Here is a 17,250-nt window from a genome sequence, read left to right as displayed (position 1 = left end):
GCCCCTCCCAAGCGACATGCTTGCTTCCCCCCAGATGCCACCTGCCAGCTCCTGTTCCTTGCAGCCAGAAGGTCTCCTCCCGCCTCCCACACAGTTGTTCCCTCCACCGGCTGGGCTGGCAGGAGGCCTCTTCCCTGAGCAGTCCTTTCCTGAGCAACTGGCACCTGGACACCTGCAGGCTCCGGCCTGCAACATGCCAAGGGGTCAAGGTCCATTCATTCAGGGTGGGCGGAGTCCACGTCACTCCCACACTTCTGTCCATATGGCCCGGGTGCGGCGTGAGGGGGCTCTGGGAGGGTGCAGGACAATCTCTCCTACCTGCTTGTTGGTGTATTTCTGAGGGTTGGTGCGGTAGCTGTAGTCTGAATACTGCTCCGAGCCTGTGGAATTGCTGTCCCCTGTGCCCACAAATGTATTGGTGGCCGGCAGGTCCTGCACCACCTGGTGCTTCTTGGAGGCAGACGGCGACTGGGGCTGGAGCTGGATGGAAGGCAGGGGGGAGTTGGAGCGGTAGTGGCGGCCCAAGTCAGGGCTGCCAGGGGGGTAGTTAAGGGGCAGGTGGATGCGGGGGCTGTCGCTGACCGAGTCATTCATCAGGTTGAACTTGAGGGATTTCTGCAAGCCCGTTTCTTCCTCATCCTCGGCTGGTTTGGGCGGCTTGGGCGATTTGTTCTTTTTGACCTTGCTCTTGGCTTTGTTGCCTTTGTTGCCTTGCTTGGGAGCGTACAGGTCTTTGGTTTCCTTCTTGCCCGCCTGGTAGCCGCTCTTGGCCTCCTTCTGGCGGCAGTAGCGCACCAGCACAACCAGCACAATGACCAGAGTGACGGCCACTATGCCCGCAATGACCCCAAAGAGGATGTTGCTGCGCTGCTTGCTGCGCTCGTACTCGGGGTCGCCGGCGATGTCAATGTCGATAGGCGTGTCCAAGCTGTGTCCCACCAGAGTCTCCAGCAGCGTGCGGTTAGTCAGGGTCTCGTTGACGTAGAAATGGACCAGAGCGGTGCCGTGGCGAGACGGCTTGCCCTTGTCATTGACGCGTACCACCAGGCGGTGAAGCCCGTGGTGCTTGCGGAGGATCTCCTTTTCCAATGTGATGTTTCCGCTCTGGGGCGAAATCTTGAAGAGCTCAAAGGGGTTTCCACCCATGATGCTGTACTGCAGCTCAGCGTTGATCCCAGAGTCAATGTCTTCGGCTCCGACACTCATGACCTGCTGCCCAGGACTAGTGTGTGGCTGGATATGCTTGTAGGAGGCGTTGGACGGAGAAATGATGACAGGAGCGTTGTCGTTCTCATCAAGCACATTGATGGTCACCCCAACATAGGCCGACCTGGGTGGGTCACCTGAATCCACAGCTTTCAGTCGGAAGGTGTAAGTGCTCTGCCGCTCGCGGTCAAAGGAAATGCTGGAGAGGATGGTGCCAGTACCATTCTGGATAACAAAGTCCCCGTTGTCCTGCTCTACTGAGAGCTGAATGAAGGCATTCTCCCCTTTGTCTGCATCGATTACTGTCACCATGCCCACGGGACTCAGAGGGGGCATGTTTTCCATGACGGAGAAGTTGTAGCCACTTAGCATGAACTTTGGGTCATTGTCGTTGCGGTCCATGACGTTGATGGCAACAGAGGCCGTCCCCTTCCGGCTAGGGCTGCCCTTGTCCGCTGCGACTACCAAGAATTCATAGCGTTCTCGCTGCTCACGGTCCAGCACAGTCTTAACCCGGATTTCACCAGACTCTGGATCAATGGAGAATATGCCTTTGGATGAAGGCTCTGTCACTAGGGAGTACACCAGCTTAGCGTTGGACCCGCTGTCTGCATCAGTAGCACTCACTTCTACCACCAAGTCATCTGGGGAATTATTTTCTGGGAAAGATACCTCTGTTGAGCTCTGGCTGAAAACTGGGTCATTGTCATTAACATCCACCACCTGCACCTTGAGAGAGTTGGTGCTGGACAGAGGTGGATTGCCAGAATCCACAGCCACAATCTCAATGGTGTATTCTTTCACGGCCTCATAGTCTAGTGGCGTTGTGGTCTGGAGAAAATACTTCTTTTTGCTGTCACTTCCGGTGTCACTGGCTTGTCGCAACTGGAAAGGTACATCACCAGCCACCACACAGGTCACAACAGCATTCTCGCCTTCATCCCGATCAGACACCTGTACCAGAGCCACAGGTGTCTCAACCGGCACATCTTCTGAGATATTAGCCATGCCATCTTGGTGGGTGACCAAGCCAATACCACGGATTTCAATGGATGGAGCGTTGTCATTCATATCCCTGACACTAATCACCACCTGGGCACGGGCAGTTTTGGGGTTGGCCCCTTTGTCCTTGGCCAACACGGAGAACTTGAGCACATTGATGTCTTCACGATCAACGGGACCCTGAACAGTGATAAGTCCAGTGGCTCTGTCCAGGCGCAGCAACCGGCGAACCACATCTGAAGCTTGGTGGAAGGAGTAGTCAATCTCAGCATTGGCACCCTGGTCAGAATCATTGGCCTTCACCTGCAATGAGAAAAGGAAGTGGTGAGCAGGTACCTAGATAAATTATGCCCGAGAAAACTGAGCTTGCTGACCTTAAGAATGTGCCCCAACTATCCCTTGCACCAAGGAGATGATAGAACACTCCAGCCATCGCAAAGTGTTGTATCACATTGTGTGATGTCAACTGAATCAATCGCACCAAAACCAAGATCACTAGTTCACTACAGCTGCTTCTCACTGGGCAAGATGCAAGCCAAAGGGAGCCATCCCTGTCAAAATTCCAAAAGTTACCAGTATTTTCCTTGGTGATCACTGAAACTTTTACAGCACTGTTGTCTATAATAGGAGTGGGCAGAAAGTACATCAGGATCTACAATGGTGATTTGTAATAGGTTGGCAAGGGTTTTTGACTCCTAACTGTAGAACAATAACAACAACGAAAAGGGTTGTTTTCCCCCAATCTGAATTTGATTGTCTAAATGAAAGACAGCGGGGGAAAGCCATGAGTGCATTCGTGTATGAATGGTGCTCCAAGACTGAAGATGTGTTCAGAGGTTCCCTCATCTTTAATCTGAGGTGTAAGTCTACCTCCAGGAATCGCTATTTTTCACATAGCTCTGGGCTGTTCCACTCCTGGTTCTAACAAAACACAAAACAACCCTGCAAGCATGAGGCATGCCTTGTCTTGTCATAAAAGCTTTAAAAGAGATGTTGTAGTGTGGACTCTACAGCTTTGGATCTGCTCGTATCCTCTCTCATCCATAAATAATAAGAAAAACCAAAGAGCTTTCCTCTACCTACTTCAGCATCCTATTTCCATTAGTGGCCAGCCAAGGTGCAAACTTTGCCCCCTTGAAACTGGCATTTAGAGATACACTGCCTTTGAACATGGAGGTTCCAGGCGCCTCTTCTAACTGATAAACCGGTCTTCCATGAACTTGTGCAATCCCCTTTTAAAGCCACTGTGACGCAGTGGCCATCCACACCCTGTGATGGAGGAATTACAAAGCAGGCATTGTGTTCCTCCTTGTCTGTCTGGAATATACTAGCTGAGCTATAGGTTTTATTGGGTGGCCCTGCGTTCTAGTGTTCTGGGAAGCAGACAGAAATATATCTCCATATATTATCTGCACATAATGTTATAAACCTCTGTCATGTCTCCTTTTCTCTAAAACACGTTCTTTATTAAAAAAAACAACAAACCCAAACATATAGGGAAGATGCTACAATTCCTTGGTTGGCCTTTTGTACACATTTTCCGACTCTGTTTTTATTAAGATGGGGTGTCCAGTACTGTACACAGTACCTCACCTGGCGATCTTGGGCAGGTCTTTTTCTCAACCTTACTCAATTTCACATGGTTGTTGTGGGGAGGATAAAATGAGATAATGCCCACGTTTGAGAAATGGTGTGGTAAAATGCAACAAATGGTCTCCTTAATATGTAGCAGTAAGTCAGGGTTATTGAGAAGTGTGCTAATGAATGCTGCTGGATCACTCCCTACTTTGTTCCTTCTCTGGTGCAAGCAGCCGCAATAAACCATAAGGCCTTTGCCTGTCATTACAGCATTACAAATCTGGGGTTGTGGTTCTCCCTAACAAACCACAATCATTAGCCAACATGAAATCATGGTTTGCTGTTGACTTGCTGATCATGGTTTGTTAGGGAGAAACAAACCGCAACCTTGGTAATGAAAAGCAAAGGCTTCACGGCTTCCTACTCCCACTTCCACCAAGGGAGGAGGAAAGCCAGAGTGATCTGGCCGTCCCAATCGTCATTAAACGTGGTTTATCACTACATGCAAATTGTCCCTATTAAAAAAACCACTATTACTACATCCCGCCATTCAAGTCCTCTGTTAGTCAAAGATGACACCCACAATCCATACCTGATACACCCAAACACTGTCTCTCCTAAGTGCCCCAACTGCACATATAACAATGCCCCAGCTAACTCCATAACCCACATCCCATGACTTCCGCAGAAGCTTGCTAGGCTCCTCAGTTCTTTCAGCTCTTGGCCAAAAGCCCAGGTGTTGCCTGAGACTGACACGAGGCATTTCTCTTTCTGGTGGAACTGGCTTGGCTGGTCTAGCTGAGAGGCCACCTCTTCCACTCTGGTATGCAAAGAATTTACCAAGAAAACCAATCCAAAAACCACCCAGCAGGTCCCTGACGCTGAGCAATAGAAAGAAGTGGGGCTGTGCCAAAGGCTTTCCGCAGAGAAAGTCCTTACTGCATAAACCATTGAATGACTCCCTAGCTGAGAAGGGACAAACCCAAGATCAATACTAGGGGAGCGAGTTCCATAGTTTAATTACATGCTGCGTGAAGAAGTGCTTTCATTTATCTTTCCTAATCTTCCAACACTCAGTTCAAGTGTTATGAAAGAGGGACAAAAACCTTTCTCCATTTTCTCCATGCAATGCATACTACCTTCTGTCATACTACCTTCTCACTTGCCTGTTCTCTAAGCTAAAGAGCTTGAAATCATGGGGTCTTTCCTCATAGGTCAGGTGTTCCACACCTGTGATCATTTGGGCTGCCCTTTCCTGAATGTTTCTCAACTCTTCAGTTTCCTTTTTGAGGTGAGGCAACCATAGATCTGTATGTGCCTCTTGGGTTGTGGGAAACCACACTTTCCTTTTGCATTCATTAGAGTGGGGTGTCAGCTTCAAAAATCAGGACTCAGAGGTGTCAGCAAAACCTAGAGGAAACAGTGAGTCTCACAAAGGCAGGTGCATGGTGGGCACCAACAATGCCTCATTGTGATGTCTTGCTCTGGCAGTGGGACTGTCCCAAGGGTACATCTTTGCCCGATCAGTTACTCGTTAAAATACGAGATAACTAATCTGACCTGATGCTATCAAGCATCTTCTGAATAGGCAGGTATAAGATTGCACCACTCAGCAGACAACAAAGGGGGCTGTGAAGTAGCAGCATAACAACAACAACAACACAGCCCTACTGACAAGACAACATGTCTCTCTGCTGTCATCAGAAAATGGATATTCAGCAACTGGCTATAATTATAAACATGGAGAAGATGTAAACTAGCCAAGCAGGGCCACAGCAAGAGCAACAACAGCAAAAAATGCAAGAAAGAAAAATGGTGAAATGCAAAGACCCACCCCTTCCTCTTCTTGCTACACACAATTCCATATATGCCCAAGCTCTTATATTGTGTCTGAAGGAGAAAGTTTACCTGCAGTAACTTAAGCCACTTCAGGTGTTACATCTAGACAGAAAGAGATTTGTTTTACAAAATACCTAACAGAATGATTGAAAGAGCTTTTGCGAAAATGCACATGACACACTGTGAACACATGAAAAGCATTTTATAAACATGGATTTCACAGTTTAATATAATAGTTTACAATTTAATGGGAATAATTCAAAAGGGAGGGGAGCCAATCCAGACACATTGTATGAGATTGTTCTGGAAGGGAAGGTGGAGAAACCAGATGGCGATTGGCTCCAGCCAAGCCAATGGTGGCTCATAGGCTCCCCTCCCTCCTGCCAGGTAACCAGATAGAAGCACTTTATTAAGCATCAGGAGCAGCAGTAACAGAGGCTGCCAGTCACCTTGGCCACAGATTACTCATTTCTCAGAGCTGTGCCCTATTCCAAGAAATCACCCCCCATACTCATTGTTTGCTTTTTTAAAAGGTCGGCCTAATGTTTGCTTTTCTCTTACAACCAGTCATTTCTGTTCTTGTTTGCTCCTCTTGCTTATCATTTTGCTGTGCTGGATGGATGGAGGGCCCTGATGTTAAATGTCAATTCCAGGTATCACCTTCACACGCAAGGTGGTACCCCCGCCCCTTCTCCTAAAAAAGCAGGAATCAAATGCTCACACCCTCGGCTTGGGCTGCTGCTTTATAAACCAGTGATACCCCAGTAGAAGAGTGAAAAATTAGAATTTAAAACCCACAGTAAAATTATCTAACCCCAAATCCTAGGAATGCCTTTCAATGCCTGAGCACCACCAATTTCACCTATGCTAGGAGGAAAAGTTCTGACCTATGTCATCTCCTGGATATATATGTGTGTGTGTGTGTGTGTGTGTGTGTGTGTGTGTGTGTGTGTATGTGTGTGTGTGTGTGTGTGTGTATCCATATATATGTGTGTGTGTGTGTATACATACATCAGATTTATCCTGATCCAACAAGGTTGTAACTCTCTCTCTCTCTCTCTCTCTCTCTCTCTCTCTCTGTGTGTGTGTGTGTGTGTATATTACGATTACGATAATCTTTATTTTCATTGTCCCATACATAACAACGAAATTGAAAAAATCTATAGGGGCATAAATCAAACATCAGATTTGCCATCTCCATTCTGAAGTGATGAGGTCTCAGCCAGGGTTGGGCCAGCACTGAAGATGGTGTGTCCCAGACACACCTGTGTTTTTTCTACCCTTCCCACCCAAGCTGGCTTTCACTCCCCCATGAAAATCCTTGCTAAACCACTTCTGCGTTCCCCACGCCCTCTTCCCGTTCTCCACATTGTCAAACGGCAGTGAAATTTAGCTGGGAAAAGCAGCGGCATATCTCTGAACTAGCCTCTGAAAACGCCAGTCATTCTAAACCTTGAGTCACACAACCTTGCCCTGCTTTTCAAACAGGAAATACATTCATCAGTCCCACCTAAGAGCCGTTTAGTTCCCCCCATTTCCCCCCGGAAGGAGGGGCTCACCTGCAGCACGGAGTGACCAATGGGGCTGTTCTCCGAGAGTTCGGCCTCGTAGAGGGGCTTCTCAAACTTGGGCGCATTGTCATTCATGTCCAGGATGGTGATGCGCAGCAAGGCACTGCTAGCACGTGGTGGGTTGCCCCCGTCCTGTACTTTGATAGTCAGGTCATAGGACTCCGATTGCTCGCGGTCCAGGCTTCCCATGACGATCAGCTGTGGCTGTTTCTCCTCTTGGTCCTCGGCCACCTGCAAGCCAAAAAGCTTCTGGGCATCTGAACCAGGCATGAGCTCATAGGAAGCCACTCCGTTGGCGCCAGCATCACGGTCCATGGCCAGCGGAATGGGGAAGAGTGTCCCAATATTGGTGTTTTCAGGAATGGCTAACGTGATAACGGGAGAGGCAAAGTTGGGTGTATTGTCATTGATGTCCAGCACCTCAATCTGCCCTTCCAGCAGGCGTGGGCTATTGTTCATCAGGTCCGTGATGGAAACCTCAAACTCCAGGAAGCACGGGTCCCCTGGAAACAGCTGCTGGCATTCTCGCAGGCTCTCTCGGTCAATGGAGGTCTCTGTAGTGTAGATGTCACCAGTCTTACCATCTACACGCAGGTAGGGGGCACCTACCTCCAGCTTATACAAGTGCCCCACATCTGGGAAGCCATAGTCTGCTGCCAGGCTGCCGATGAGTGTGTTGGGTGGCTGCTCCTCCTGCACCTTGTAGACGACACGTGTCCCGGAGCTCAGGCAGGGGAGCTGGAAGAAGAGCCACAAGCCCAGGCAGGAGATCAGCTGCTGCATCCTGAACGGTGGCAGAGCTGGAAGAAAGGAGGGAGAGAGCAGGCATTAGTAAAGTCCAAGAAGTCTTTGCCGAGTATTTGCAGGAGGCAGCATGTTAGCTGCTGAGGGCTAGGTACACAGTCCTCTGTGGAGCAGGCAAACACTTGTATGGGCCTTGCCGCCTCCTGGAAACAGGTGAAGAGTGCCCAGCCTCGGAGGTGCTGACGTCAATCATCCCAACCCCGAAACCAGATTGGCCACGCCCGCCCGACCCTGTAGGAAGCAGCACCTCCCACTGCTCGGCTCCTTAGTCACCACAGGAAGACTTGTAATCGCTGCCAGGGATGCAGAAAGGCGGGGGGGCGGGCAGCTACAACGTCCCCATGCACTCCTGGTGGGCAGACAGCGCCACAAAGAGCCATAAATGCAGACTATGACATGTACCAAGTCAATGGCGTGAGCTTTCCTTCACATAAATGTCTGTGTGCTCCTGCACATCATAGCTTTTCCCTTTTCTCGCGAGGAATCCTATTTGGAATAAGGGAATTTCCCTTAAAAAAAAAAGGGAAACGTTGACAGCTATGCCAGTATACCTAACATGAGAATGAGGAAAGCACAGCTGCTCTTTAAGAACACACCCAAACACCAGTATTATGCTCTCTCTCTCTCTCTCTCTTCACACACACACACAAACAAACAACCCTATACACCCTACACAACGGCAACAGTCTCTTATGCTATCCAAACTGCACAAATCAGACCATGAAGCAGTTTTTGCCAACACTGCCATAGGAATGATTTTTTTTTTTAAAGGCCAGCATTGCACACAAAGGGGAAGGTGGCATTATCAACACAGGTGGGCAGGCACACTGGTCTGGGGGGCAATGGTATAGCATCAGTCTGGGCAGGGCAGGGCAGGCTGCCAGCCCAGTGAAAGTTGTGAGGCTCCCCTCAGCCCCAGCCAGAATTGCCAACAGTCACCCACGGACTAGGGGGCCGCAGGCTCTCCGCCCGTGAGCTATGGCACTTCATGCAAAAACACCCAGACGTGTTTTAGGGAGTCTCCTCTAAATCTCTGTGCTGTTCAGGCATAACTTTTTTTCCTGCCAGCCAGCAATTAGATCTCATTAATTCCTACATGAGGAGTGGCACCAGGGCTTCTTTTTTCGGGGGAAGAAATAAATGAAAATGGTTGTGCGGCTGGCTGTTCCGCTAACAGTTACAAGGGACCATCCGATATCCCATTTTTTAATTTTACATTTCCACTCACTCCATCCCAGAAAATCAAACAGTTAAAATAGCTAAATGCTACCCTTATGCAAGACCTATGTATGTATGTATGTATATATGTATTATTTTTAAAAACCAAATGGAAATGGCAATTACCCCTCCCCTCCCATTTCCCCCATTATGGGACATGATAACTAAGGGCTGGCAATGTTTGTTCTCATGATCTTTGAGTGATTTCTTTTATTTTTTAAGTGTGTGCACACAGGTATACAAAATAAGCACAGGCTGGATACATTAGGCCAAACTCTGGTGTGGATTCCAAATGGTGGAAGAGTAATAAAATAGGAATTAAGCTTTTTTTAAAAAAAATAGAATGCCATGGAAGAATGGACTGGTAAGTCCTAAGAGAATTGACTTGTAATGGAAAATATGTTATGTATATATACAAAAATCTGGGAAATGCATAAATAAATAAATGAATGAATGAGGGAATGAAGATAATGTGAACACATAAGAACTGCATTTGAATGACCTGAATGTGACCCACAGCCACAGAGTATAAGCAGAACTGGGGCAGGGGTCTGACTGAAGGCACCTGTTCCGACCTCATAAGTTCTGCAAACAACACTTTGGAAGGGATAATCACAATATAATATTGGGAAATGTGAGACGAGGATAAAAAATAAACGGAAAATTATCAGACAAGCTGAGGGAAGTTCTGGAAAAAAGGGTTTAAGTTAAAAATGGATGTATAATTTTGTAAAAATGTTTTTTTTATGGAAAATCTAATAAAAAATATTTATTAAAAATAAATAAATGGAAGGGATAATCACAACTTAATTATTGCGCCGTACCAAGCAGAGACCCACTATTCCATGTTCTCTTTCTAGGAGACACCACCTGCCCTTTTCTTCCCCAAGAAGTCAACTGCTAACAGGAGGGAAGACTCACTTTATCACGGTTTCACACATGCTACAATAAGGGGGAAGAACATCTGGAGACGGATGTAAATAAACTGACTTGCAATCCCTGATGTAAATGGTTAATAATTATACATACAGCACAAGTCTATCCAAGTCTACTCAGAAGTAACACCCATTGAGTTCAATGGGGCTTACTCCCAGGTAAGTGCATCCAGGACTGCAGCCTTAGCATTTAAATGGCATTCTGGAGCATTAAAATGAAGGCAGTGCAAATTGTTGTGCCCCCACTTAATTAAGTAATACAGATTTGCCCCGACCCAACCACTGAATCTGAACTGCAATCCAGAAAACCACCACCAATCCTTGGAAACCCCACTGACTTGCCTTATCTAATAGGCAGATAGGCACAGAAAAATAACACGGGAGGTTTTTTACTCAAATCCCTGTCTTGTAAGGGGCAGATTGTTGTCAGCAGCAGTGGTGATGGGAAAGAAAGAATTAACAGTCACTTTTTCAACATGAGAGGGACCCTGTCATATATGGGGCAAAATGTTGCCAGCAGCAGTAAAATGAGAGAGAAAATAGGAATGCGTATTTTGATCCCAGGCCCTAAAATCTAGGAGGCAGTAGCAGCACCAGCAATCATACTGGGATGAGCACCGTGGACACTAGACGAGGCAAATATGGGGTTGCTGCAACCAGCCTACCTGCCTAGCAGTCTTGGTCTGTACACAAATTTTCCCAGCCCTAGGGAAGGAAGAGGGGGCTGGTAGCAAGAGAGGGAGAGAGCAGCAGGCAGCTGGCACCACAGAGAGAGACCAAGGAATGAAGGCTGACATGGGGCAACAGAGATGGAAAAACCACAGCACAAGGGGTCCTCATGGCCCTGCAAGACAGGTGGCAGAGCGGTGCCAGCAGTCTCCTGGTCAACACTCAGCATGACTGTGAGAAAGGAGGACCCATGGAGCTTCCGGAGGCGGCGCCAACGGCAATGGCGGTCTCCTTCTAATCTGGAGGGAGAAGCTCCGCGGAAAGTGGGTCTGGTGCCAAAGAAGGATAGAACTTTCTTTATGTATGCAACAACAGCAGCAAGAATACTTATTGCAAAGTATTGGAAGACACAAGAGCTACCCACCCTGGAAGAGTGGCAGATGAAGGTGACAGATTATATGGAATTGGCGGAAATGACTGGCAGAATCCAAGACCTGGGAGAAGAGTTGGTGGAAGAAGACTGGAAGAAATTTAAAGACTATCTTCAGAAATACTGTAAAATTAATGAATGTTAAAATGATGTTGGATTGAAAATAAGTGGCATTAGCAACAAAGTTAATAAGAATATGCAAAAATGAATTGATAATGGATGAAAATATAGAGTTATAATATGTTAAGATACAGAGTTAAGATAAACGAAAGAGGGTAAGGATTTGCTGATTTGATTATTTAAATGGGAATACAAAAAGGGGAGGTGTGAGGAGGCCAAGGAAATAAGCTAATGAGTTCAAAGTTACAAAAAACGGATTTGTTTTTATTTTGTATTTTTATTCCTCTTTTTTCTTTTTCATGTATTTTTCTATGTTCTCTTTTTTGTATCTTTTTCTTTTTATATGACCTTTTTTCATTTTGTAAACTTATGTTTTTGTAAAACTTCAATAAATATCTTTTAAAAAAAGAAAAGAAAGGAGGACCCATGAGGAACTGCAGGATGTAAAATTCCCCCCAAGGAAGTACCTGGAAGCGGAACACTAAACACAGGACCGTCTTAAGCATATCCGGCGCCATGGTGCAAAGATCCCTCTGGCGCCCCCCCCCGGCAACTCCAAAACAAGGGAGGGGGCAGTGCAAAATGTCCTCTGCCTCCCCCACCGCCCTGATCCCCAGCATGGTGGCGGCGATCAAGCAGGAAAACGTGCTGGTGGATATGCTCTCCGGTGTTGGGGCACCCGAGAAGGCAGCCCGGGAAGGCTGCGCACCGCCTTTCTCCAGGAAGCAGGAAAAGGACAACGACCGGGAGCAGGGCTGTCTTTACAGATGAAGATACAGCTTCCATCCTAAGCCTCTGTGGGGATCGCTCTCCGCCTGCGGAGGCTTGGGAAGGAGGCTGCCCGCCCGCCCGCCATATAGTTGGTGGGGCGCAGCTGGTGGGTGTGCAGGGAAAGGGGAGGCTGCTAGCAAAGCCATGCATGTCCCCCACTCGCTAGGGTGCCCCTGAGAGGCTGGCGCCCTGGCATGACACACCACTAAGACCAATGGGAAAGACGGCTCTGACGAAATAACAGGACTCTATGTCGGAATGGCCCCAGACACACAAGGTGCAGGGAGGTTGGCCAGCTTAGCCTGGGGTGGGGTGGGAGTGGGAGGCCATCAGCCAGGCAGTTGAAGTTTCCAGTGCTAAATGCACCGGACAACTGAGGCAGACCACTGGAAGCAGGAGCCCAAGTGGCAGGCTCTGAATCAGATCTGATGAGCCATGAACAGCCACAGCAAACGGCCCAGGGAAATTGGAAAAACAACAACACCACGCAGCGCACGCACAGAGAGTGCTGAGATTTTGGGCAAGTGAGGGCTAGCACAGTGGCAGGTACTCGCCCCTGGCAGACAAGCGGGTGGGTCTGGGTGGCCAGCAGGAAGAGAAGAGGCGGCAGAGAAGGAGGTGACTCAGGCAGCAATGCAGGTAGGCAAGGAGGGAGGGGGAGGTTAGGCAAATAGCAGCCTTGGAGATGGAGATGTTTGTGGGGGTGGGGGCAGCCGGACAGGCATGCGGCACAGCTGGCTCTGCAGGCTGATTTCTCCAATCCTGGAGACCAGAGGCAGGCAGCTGTGGTTGCCAACTTAGTCTGGCAGCAGAGGCATGCAGCTGGGGCAGAGAGGTGAGAGGCTGTAGAGCCAGGAAGCAGTTGAGAAGAAATGATAGTGGGGCTATCTGCTGGGGGTGGCTGGTCAGCCAGGCACCTGCTACTGTTGCAGGGCGAGTGAGTCCTTTAACTCCAGGGCTTGTGATGGGTGGGTCAGGAGAAAGGGCTATTCAACAGTCTTTTGACTCAAGGCCCTGTCCTTTAAGAAGAAGATCCATTGGAAGGGGGTGGCTGTGGGGCACACGGACTTCCTTGAGCCCAGAGAAAGAGATAGCAAGGGAGTAGGAAGTCTGTGAGGCAGCTGGCCATAGCAGAAATAGAAGGCACAACACAATGATACCAAGCATGGGGACAGCTAGGTAGCCATGCAGCAGCTGCCTCTGCAGGCCAAGCATTTTTTCCTGACCCCAGAGGTCCCTGAGACAGGCATGAAATGATAAAACTGCCCGTGTTCTTCCCACCCACCCAAGAAAGCAACATTCTGAAGTACACTAGTACTTGTACACTAGTACTGAGAGCCAGTGTGGTGTAGTGGTTAAGAGCGGTAGACTTGTAATCTGGGGAACTGGGTTCGCGTCTCCGCTCCTCCACATTCAGCTGCTGGGTGACCTTGGGCTAGTCACACTAGCCTAGAAGTCTCTCAGAGAGACTCACAGACTCACAGAGACTCACCTCACAGAGTGTTTGTTGTGGGGGGAGAAAGGGAAAGGGAAAGGAGAATGTTAGCCGCTTTGAGACTCCTTCGGGTAGTGATAAAGCGGGATATCAAATCCAAACTCTTCTTCTTCTTCTTCTTCACTAGCCCTGAATGTGGAGGCTGCATTAAGCTACCAAAGCTAATAGCCCAATGCATCAGCTCCCCTGTAGCACCCAGTCAGGGATGCCCAAGAGGCGCAGGCATGGTGGCGGCTCCAAGGCTGACTTTGGTGCTTAAAGCCCAAATGGCCTAGGACCAAAATCTGCAAGGAGCAGACCCCCTTCTTCCATACTGACCTGCCTGCGCTTTAAACACAGGGCCCACATGTGGAACACCCTCCCCACTGAGGGACTGTTGCCCCCAACTCTTTGTGGTCTTAGGTGACTGGTACAGCCTAGACAGGCAGCATTGGATCTGGACCGCTACTTGGGGCAACTTACACAGGAGCAGGTAAGATGTTGCTTTGGCAGTAAGGGGCTGTTCAGGTAACTTAGGTAGGCAACCCCCCCCCCCCAACAGGAGCAGGAGGATGAACTAGCCTGACTGGGAGAGAACCGGTCTGGCCAGTGGTGCTTCTGCTGCTGCCAGCACCTCTGCCGCTTGTGCCTCTGTTGGCACCACGGAGCTGCCAGGCAGGTGCCTTGATTTATTATCATTTCATTCTGTGCTATGTTCAATGTGTGATGTTGAGATGTGTGTGCAATAGTGGATGCACACATGCAAGATTTACCCAATACACATAACATACACAAGGCAAAGCTACAGTTAAGGTAGAAAACACACAGACAATGAACAGCCATTTTGCTTTTAAAACTACTACAAGGAAGGATGGGAAATGATGAATTAGGAAAGGACTGGAGAAGCTGCAAGGCTGGGTTGTGGGTGGCTGGGTACTGGGCAAGAAGGGTAAGGGAGACTGGATGGAAAAAGGCAGGGCCGTAAAGCAGCACTAACGGAAAGACAAGCTGCGGGAAGAACTGCTAACAGACGCGCACAACCCAAGAGAAAACATCTGTGCCCATGAAAACAGGTTCAAAATGGAAAACTAAGATAAGACGCAGACAACAATTATTATTTTAAAATAAGGAGGATGGGACTGATTGACTGAGAAAGGGAAGGCTGGGAGCAAGCAAACACAGATGTAAGGCCAGGAGGGACTAAAGGAAAACAAGACAAGCTGAATAATGGAACGAATCCACCAAACAAACTCTGCCCACCAGCTCTTTCAAATGTTCTCTCTCCCTCTCTCTGAATTGACAAAAGAGTTAAGCCAGCGGGGGAAAGCTCATGCTTTTGAGACTTGGCCATCGCTCCTCACAGGCACTGTGTTTGGAAGCAAGAGGGCGGTTTCAATAAGCAAAGCCACCCTCCCTCTCCAAGCATCTTCGCCCTGGATGTACAGGTAAAAGGTAAAGGGACCCCTGACCATTAGGTCCAGTCGTGACCGACTCTGGGGTTGCGGCGCTCATCTCGCTCTATAGGCCGAGGGAGCCAGCGTACAGCTTCCGGGTCATGTGGCCAGCATGACAAAGCAACTTCTGGCGAACCAGAGCAGCGCACGGAAACGCCGTTTACCTTCCCGTAATCTACTTGCACTTTGATGTGCTTTCGAACTGCTAGGTTGGCAGGAGCAGGGACCGAGCAACAGGAGCTCACCCCGTCACGGGGATTCGAACCGCCGACCTTCTGATCAGCAAGTCCTAGGCTCTGTGGTTTAACCCACCGTGCCACCCGCGTCCCCGGATGTACAGGTACTAGCTGTCAATAAACAAAGTCCAGAACCCTCCTACCCCCCACCATCTCCACACCATGGCATTTTCCTTTTATGGTGCCTGATTGACCTTAGATTTCAGTTTTGGAAACATTTTGGCTCCAGAAGCAGTTTAGTCATGCTGGTCACATGACCTGGAAAGCTGTCTGTGGATGAATGCCGGCTCCCTTGCCCTGAAACAAGGTGAGCACCGCAACCCCATAGCCACCTTTGACTAGACCTAACCACCCAGGGGCCCTTTACCATACCATACCATACCTTTACCATACCCCCCAGGTGTCGTTTCTTGCTGGCAAATGCCCACTTGAGGACTGAGAATGTGGTCTAGTTCTTGTGAACGAAAAGGGAACAATAAGACAAGCCCTCCCCTTCAGGGCCCACCCACCCTACCATTAGGCAAGGTAAGGCAGGTGCTGAAGACAGTCACTCCTCAGCCATTCCCTTCTGTTGGAGGAGAGAGCTGTAGATCTTTCACAGCATGTATTGCTCCCCGCCCCATACCTGATGCCTCTGTCCTATCATTAGTGTTGAATTAAGATTCAGCTACCAGTCCAATCAGCTGCTGTATGTGGGAGGCAGAAAGGGGTCCATTTTGTCATTTGCCTCAGGCAGAGAAATGTCTTTGGTCAGTTCTACTTTCCTTCTGTTGGTATAGACCAGGGGTGGGAGACCGACGGCCAAATGTAGCCCTCTAGTCCTGTCTATCCTGGCCCTTGGGACTCTTCCCAGGCCACAATCCATATGGTCATCTTCTGGGCCCTTCTTGAGAGCTTTCAGCTGCCTGGAATGTGTCCTTGAACTATGGCAATGCTTCTTGGAAGCCTGCATGGAAGATGAAGAGATGCAGACAGAATAGTCACCCACAAGCCACAAGCTTAGTTTGCTTGAGGCTTTGACCGGAGTACCATTTTGGAAATTCTCAGCCTCACAATAGTTTTTGATCATGGTGCCCTTTTGGAAGAACTCAAAGGAACGGAAGTCAAAGGCTCTGCACAGTGGTTCAATGCCTACCTGTGTGGTAGGAATCATCACATAAAGTACTACTACTACTAATTTTATTTATACCCTACCCATGCAAGTACACAAGAATAAGGCTGCTAGGGTGGTCATTGGAGCAGCCCAAATGGACCGTATCTTGCCAGCTGCAAAAGCTCTGCCCCGGCTGCCAGTGGGCTACTGAGCCCAATTCAAAGTGTTAGCACTAGCACAGAAAGCCCTACACGGCTTGGGACTCAAGTCCTTGAGGGAGTAGCTCTCCTGCATCAACCATCTTGGGACTCTATGGTCGGCAGTGGAGTTTTTAACTGCTTTAAATATATTTTTATCTTCTCTTAAATTGTGTCACTTTAACACTCCAATGTTTGCCATCTTGGGCTCCCCTTTGGAAGGAAGAGTGGCATAGAAGTGTAATGAACTAATTTTTTTTTGGCAGTGCAGCCTTTGCCATCCTGGTACCCGCCAGTTGTTTTTGACTATGACTCCCATCAGGCCCAGCTGGCATGGTCATGATGGCTGAGGCTCATGGGAGTTGTAGTTCAACACATCTGAAAATCTCCAGATTAGGGGAGGCTGTGGTATTTAGGGGGAAGCAGAGAGGTGTTTCAGGGTGGAAGGATCTAGAGGAAGGTCTGATGGCCTGCCCTTAGGTAGATCAAACCTATGTAGCAAAATTGAACGGGAACCACCCTCCCCTGATTTTTAGAGCATTATGGCTGGAGTCACCCATGCTTCTGAGGAAAAATAACATGAGTGGAGACAGAATTGACTCCACCCCCAGTTATCAAGGTTACATTTGCCAAACTAAAATGCATCCAATTCT

At 48.6% G+C, this 17,250-nt stretch overlaps 1 protein-coding gene and 1 pseudogene across 9 annotated transcripts in view; both read right to left on the bottom strand.

The window, feature by feature from the left end:
- The window catches only part of LOC310767601 (polyamine-modulated factor 1-like), a 161,024-nt pseudogene that overhangs the window by 90,335 nt on the left and 53,439 nt on the right, over positions 1-17,250 (bottom strand). The window lies entirely within an intron of this gene.
- PCDH1 (protocadherin 1) overlaps positions 1-17,250 on the bottom strand; it is an 82,332-nt gene that overhangs the window by 48,386 nt on the left and 16,696 nt on the right. For all 8 annotated transcript variants that reach the window (XR_014550943.1, XR_014550944.1, XM_083624599.1 and 5 more), the window contains exons 2-3: positions 7,185-7,996; positions 319-2,511 (exon numbers count right to left, since the gene is read on the bottom strand). Coding sequence is in view for 6 of the 8 variants with exons in the window: in XM_083624597.1 (XP_083480723.1) it covers positions 319-2,511; positions 7,185-7,996 (3,005 nt within the window). In the remaining 2 variants the exon portion in view is untranslated. The remainder of the gene's footprint in view (positions 1-318; positions 2,512-7,184; positions 7,997-17,250) is intronic.

This window comes from Podarcis filfolensis, assembly GCF_964270895.1.
Source record: "Podarcis filfolensis genome assembly, chromosome: 7".
Taxonomy (NCBI): Eukaryota; Metazoa; Chordata; class Lepidosauria; order Squamata; family Lacertidae; genus Podarcis; species Podarcis filfolensis.
Note: the sequence above shows the minus strand (reverse complement) of the source record. Positions and strands in the feature narration are given on the sequence as shown.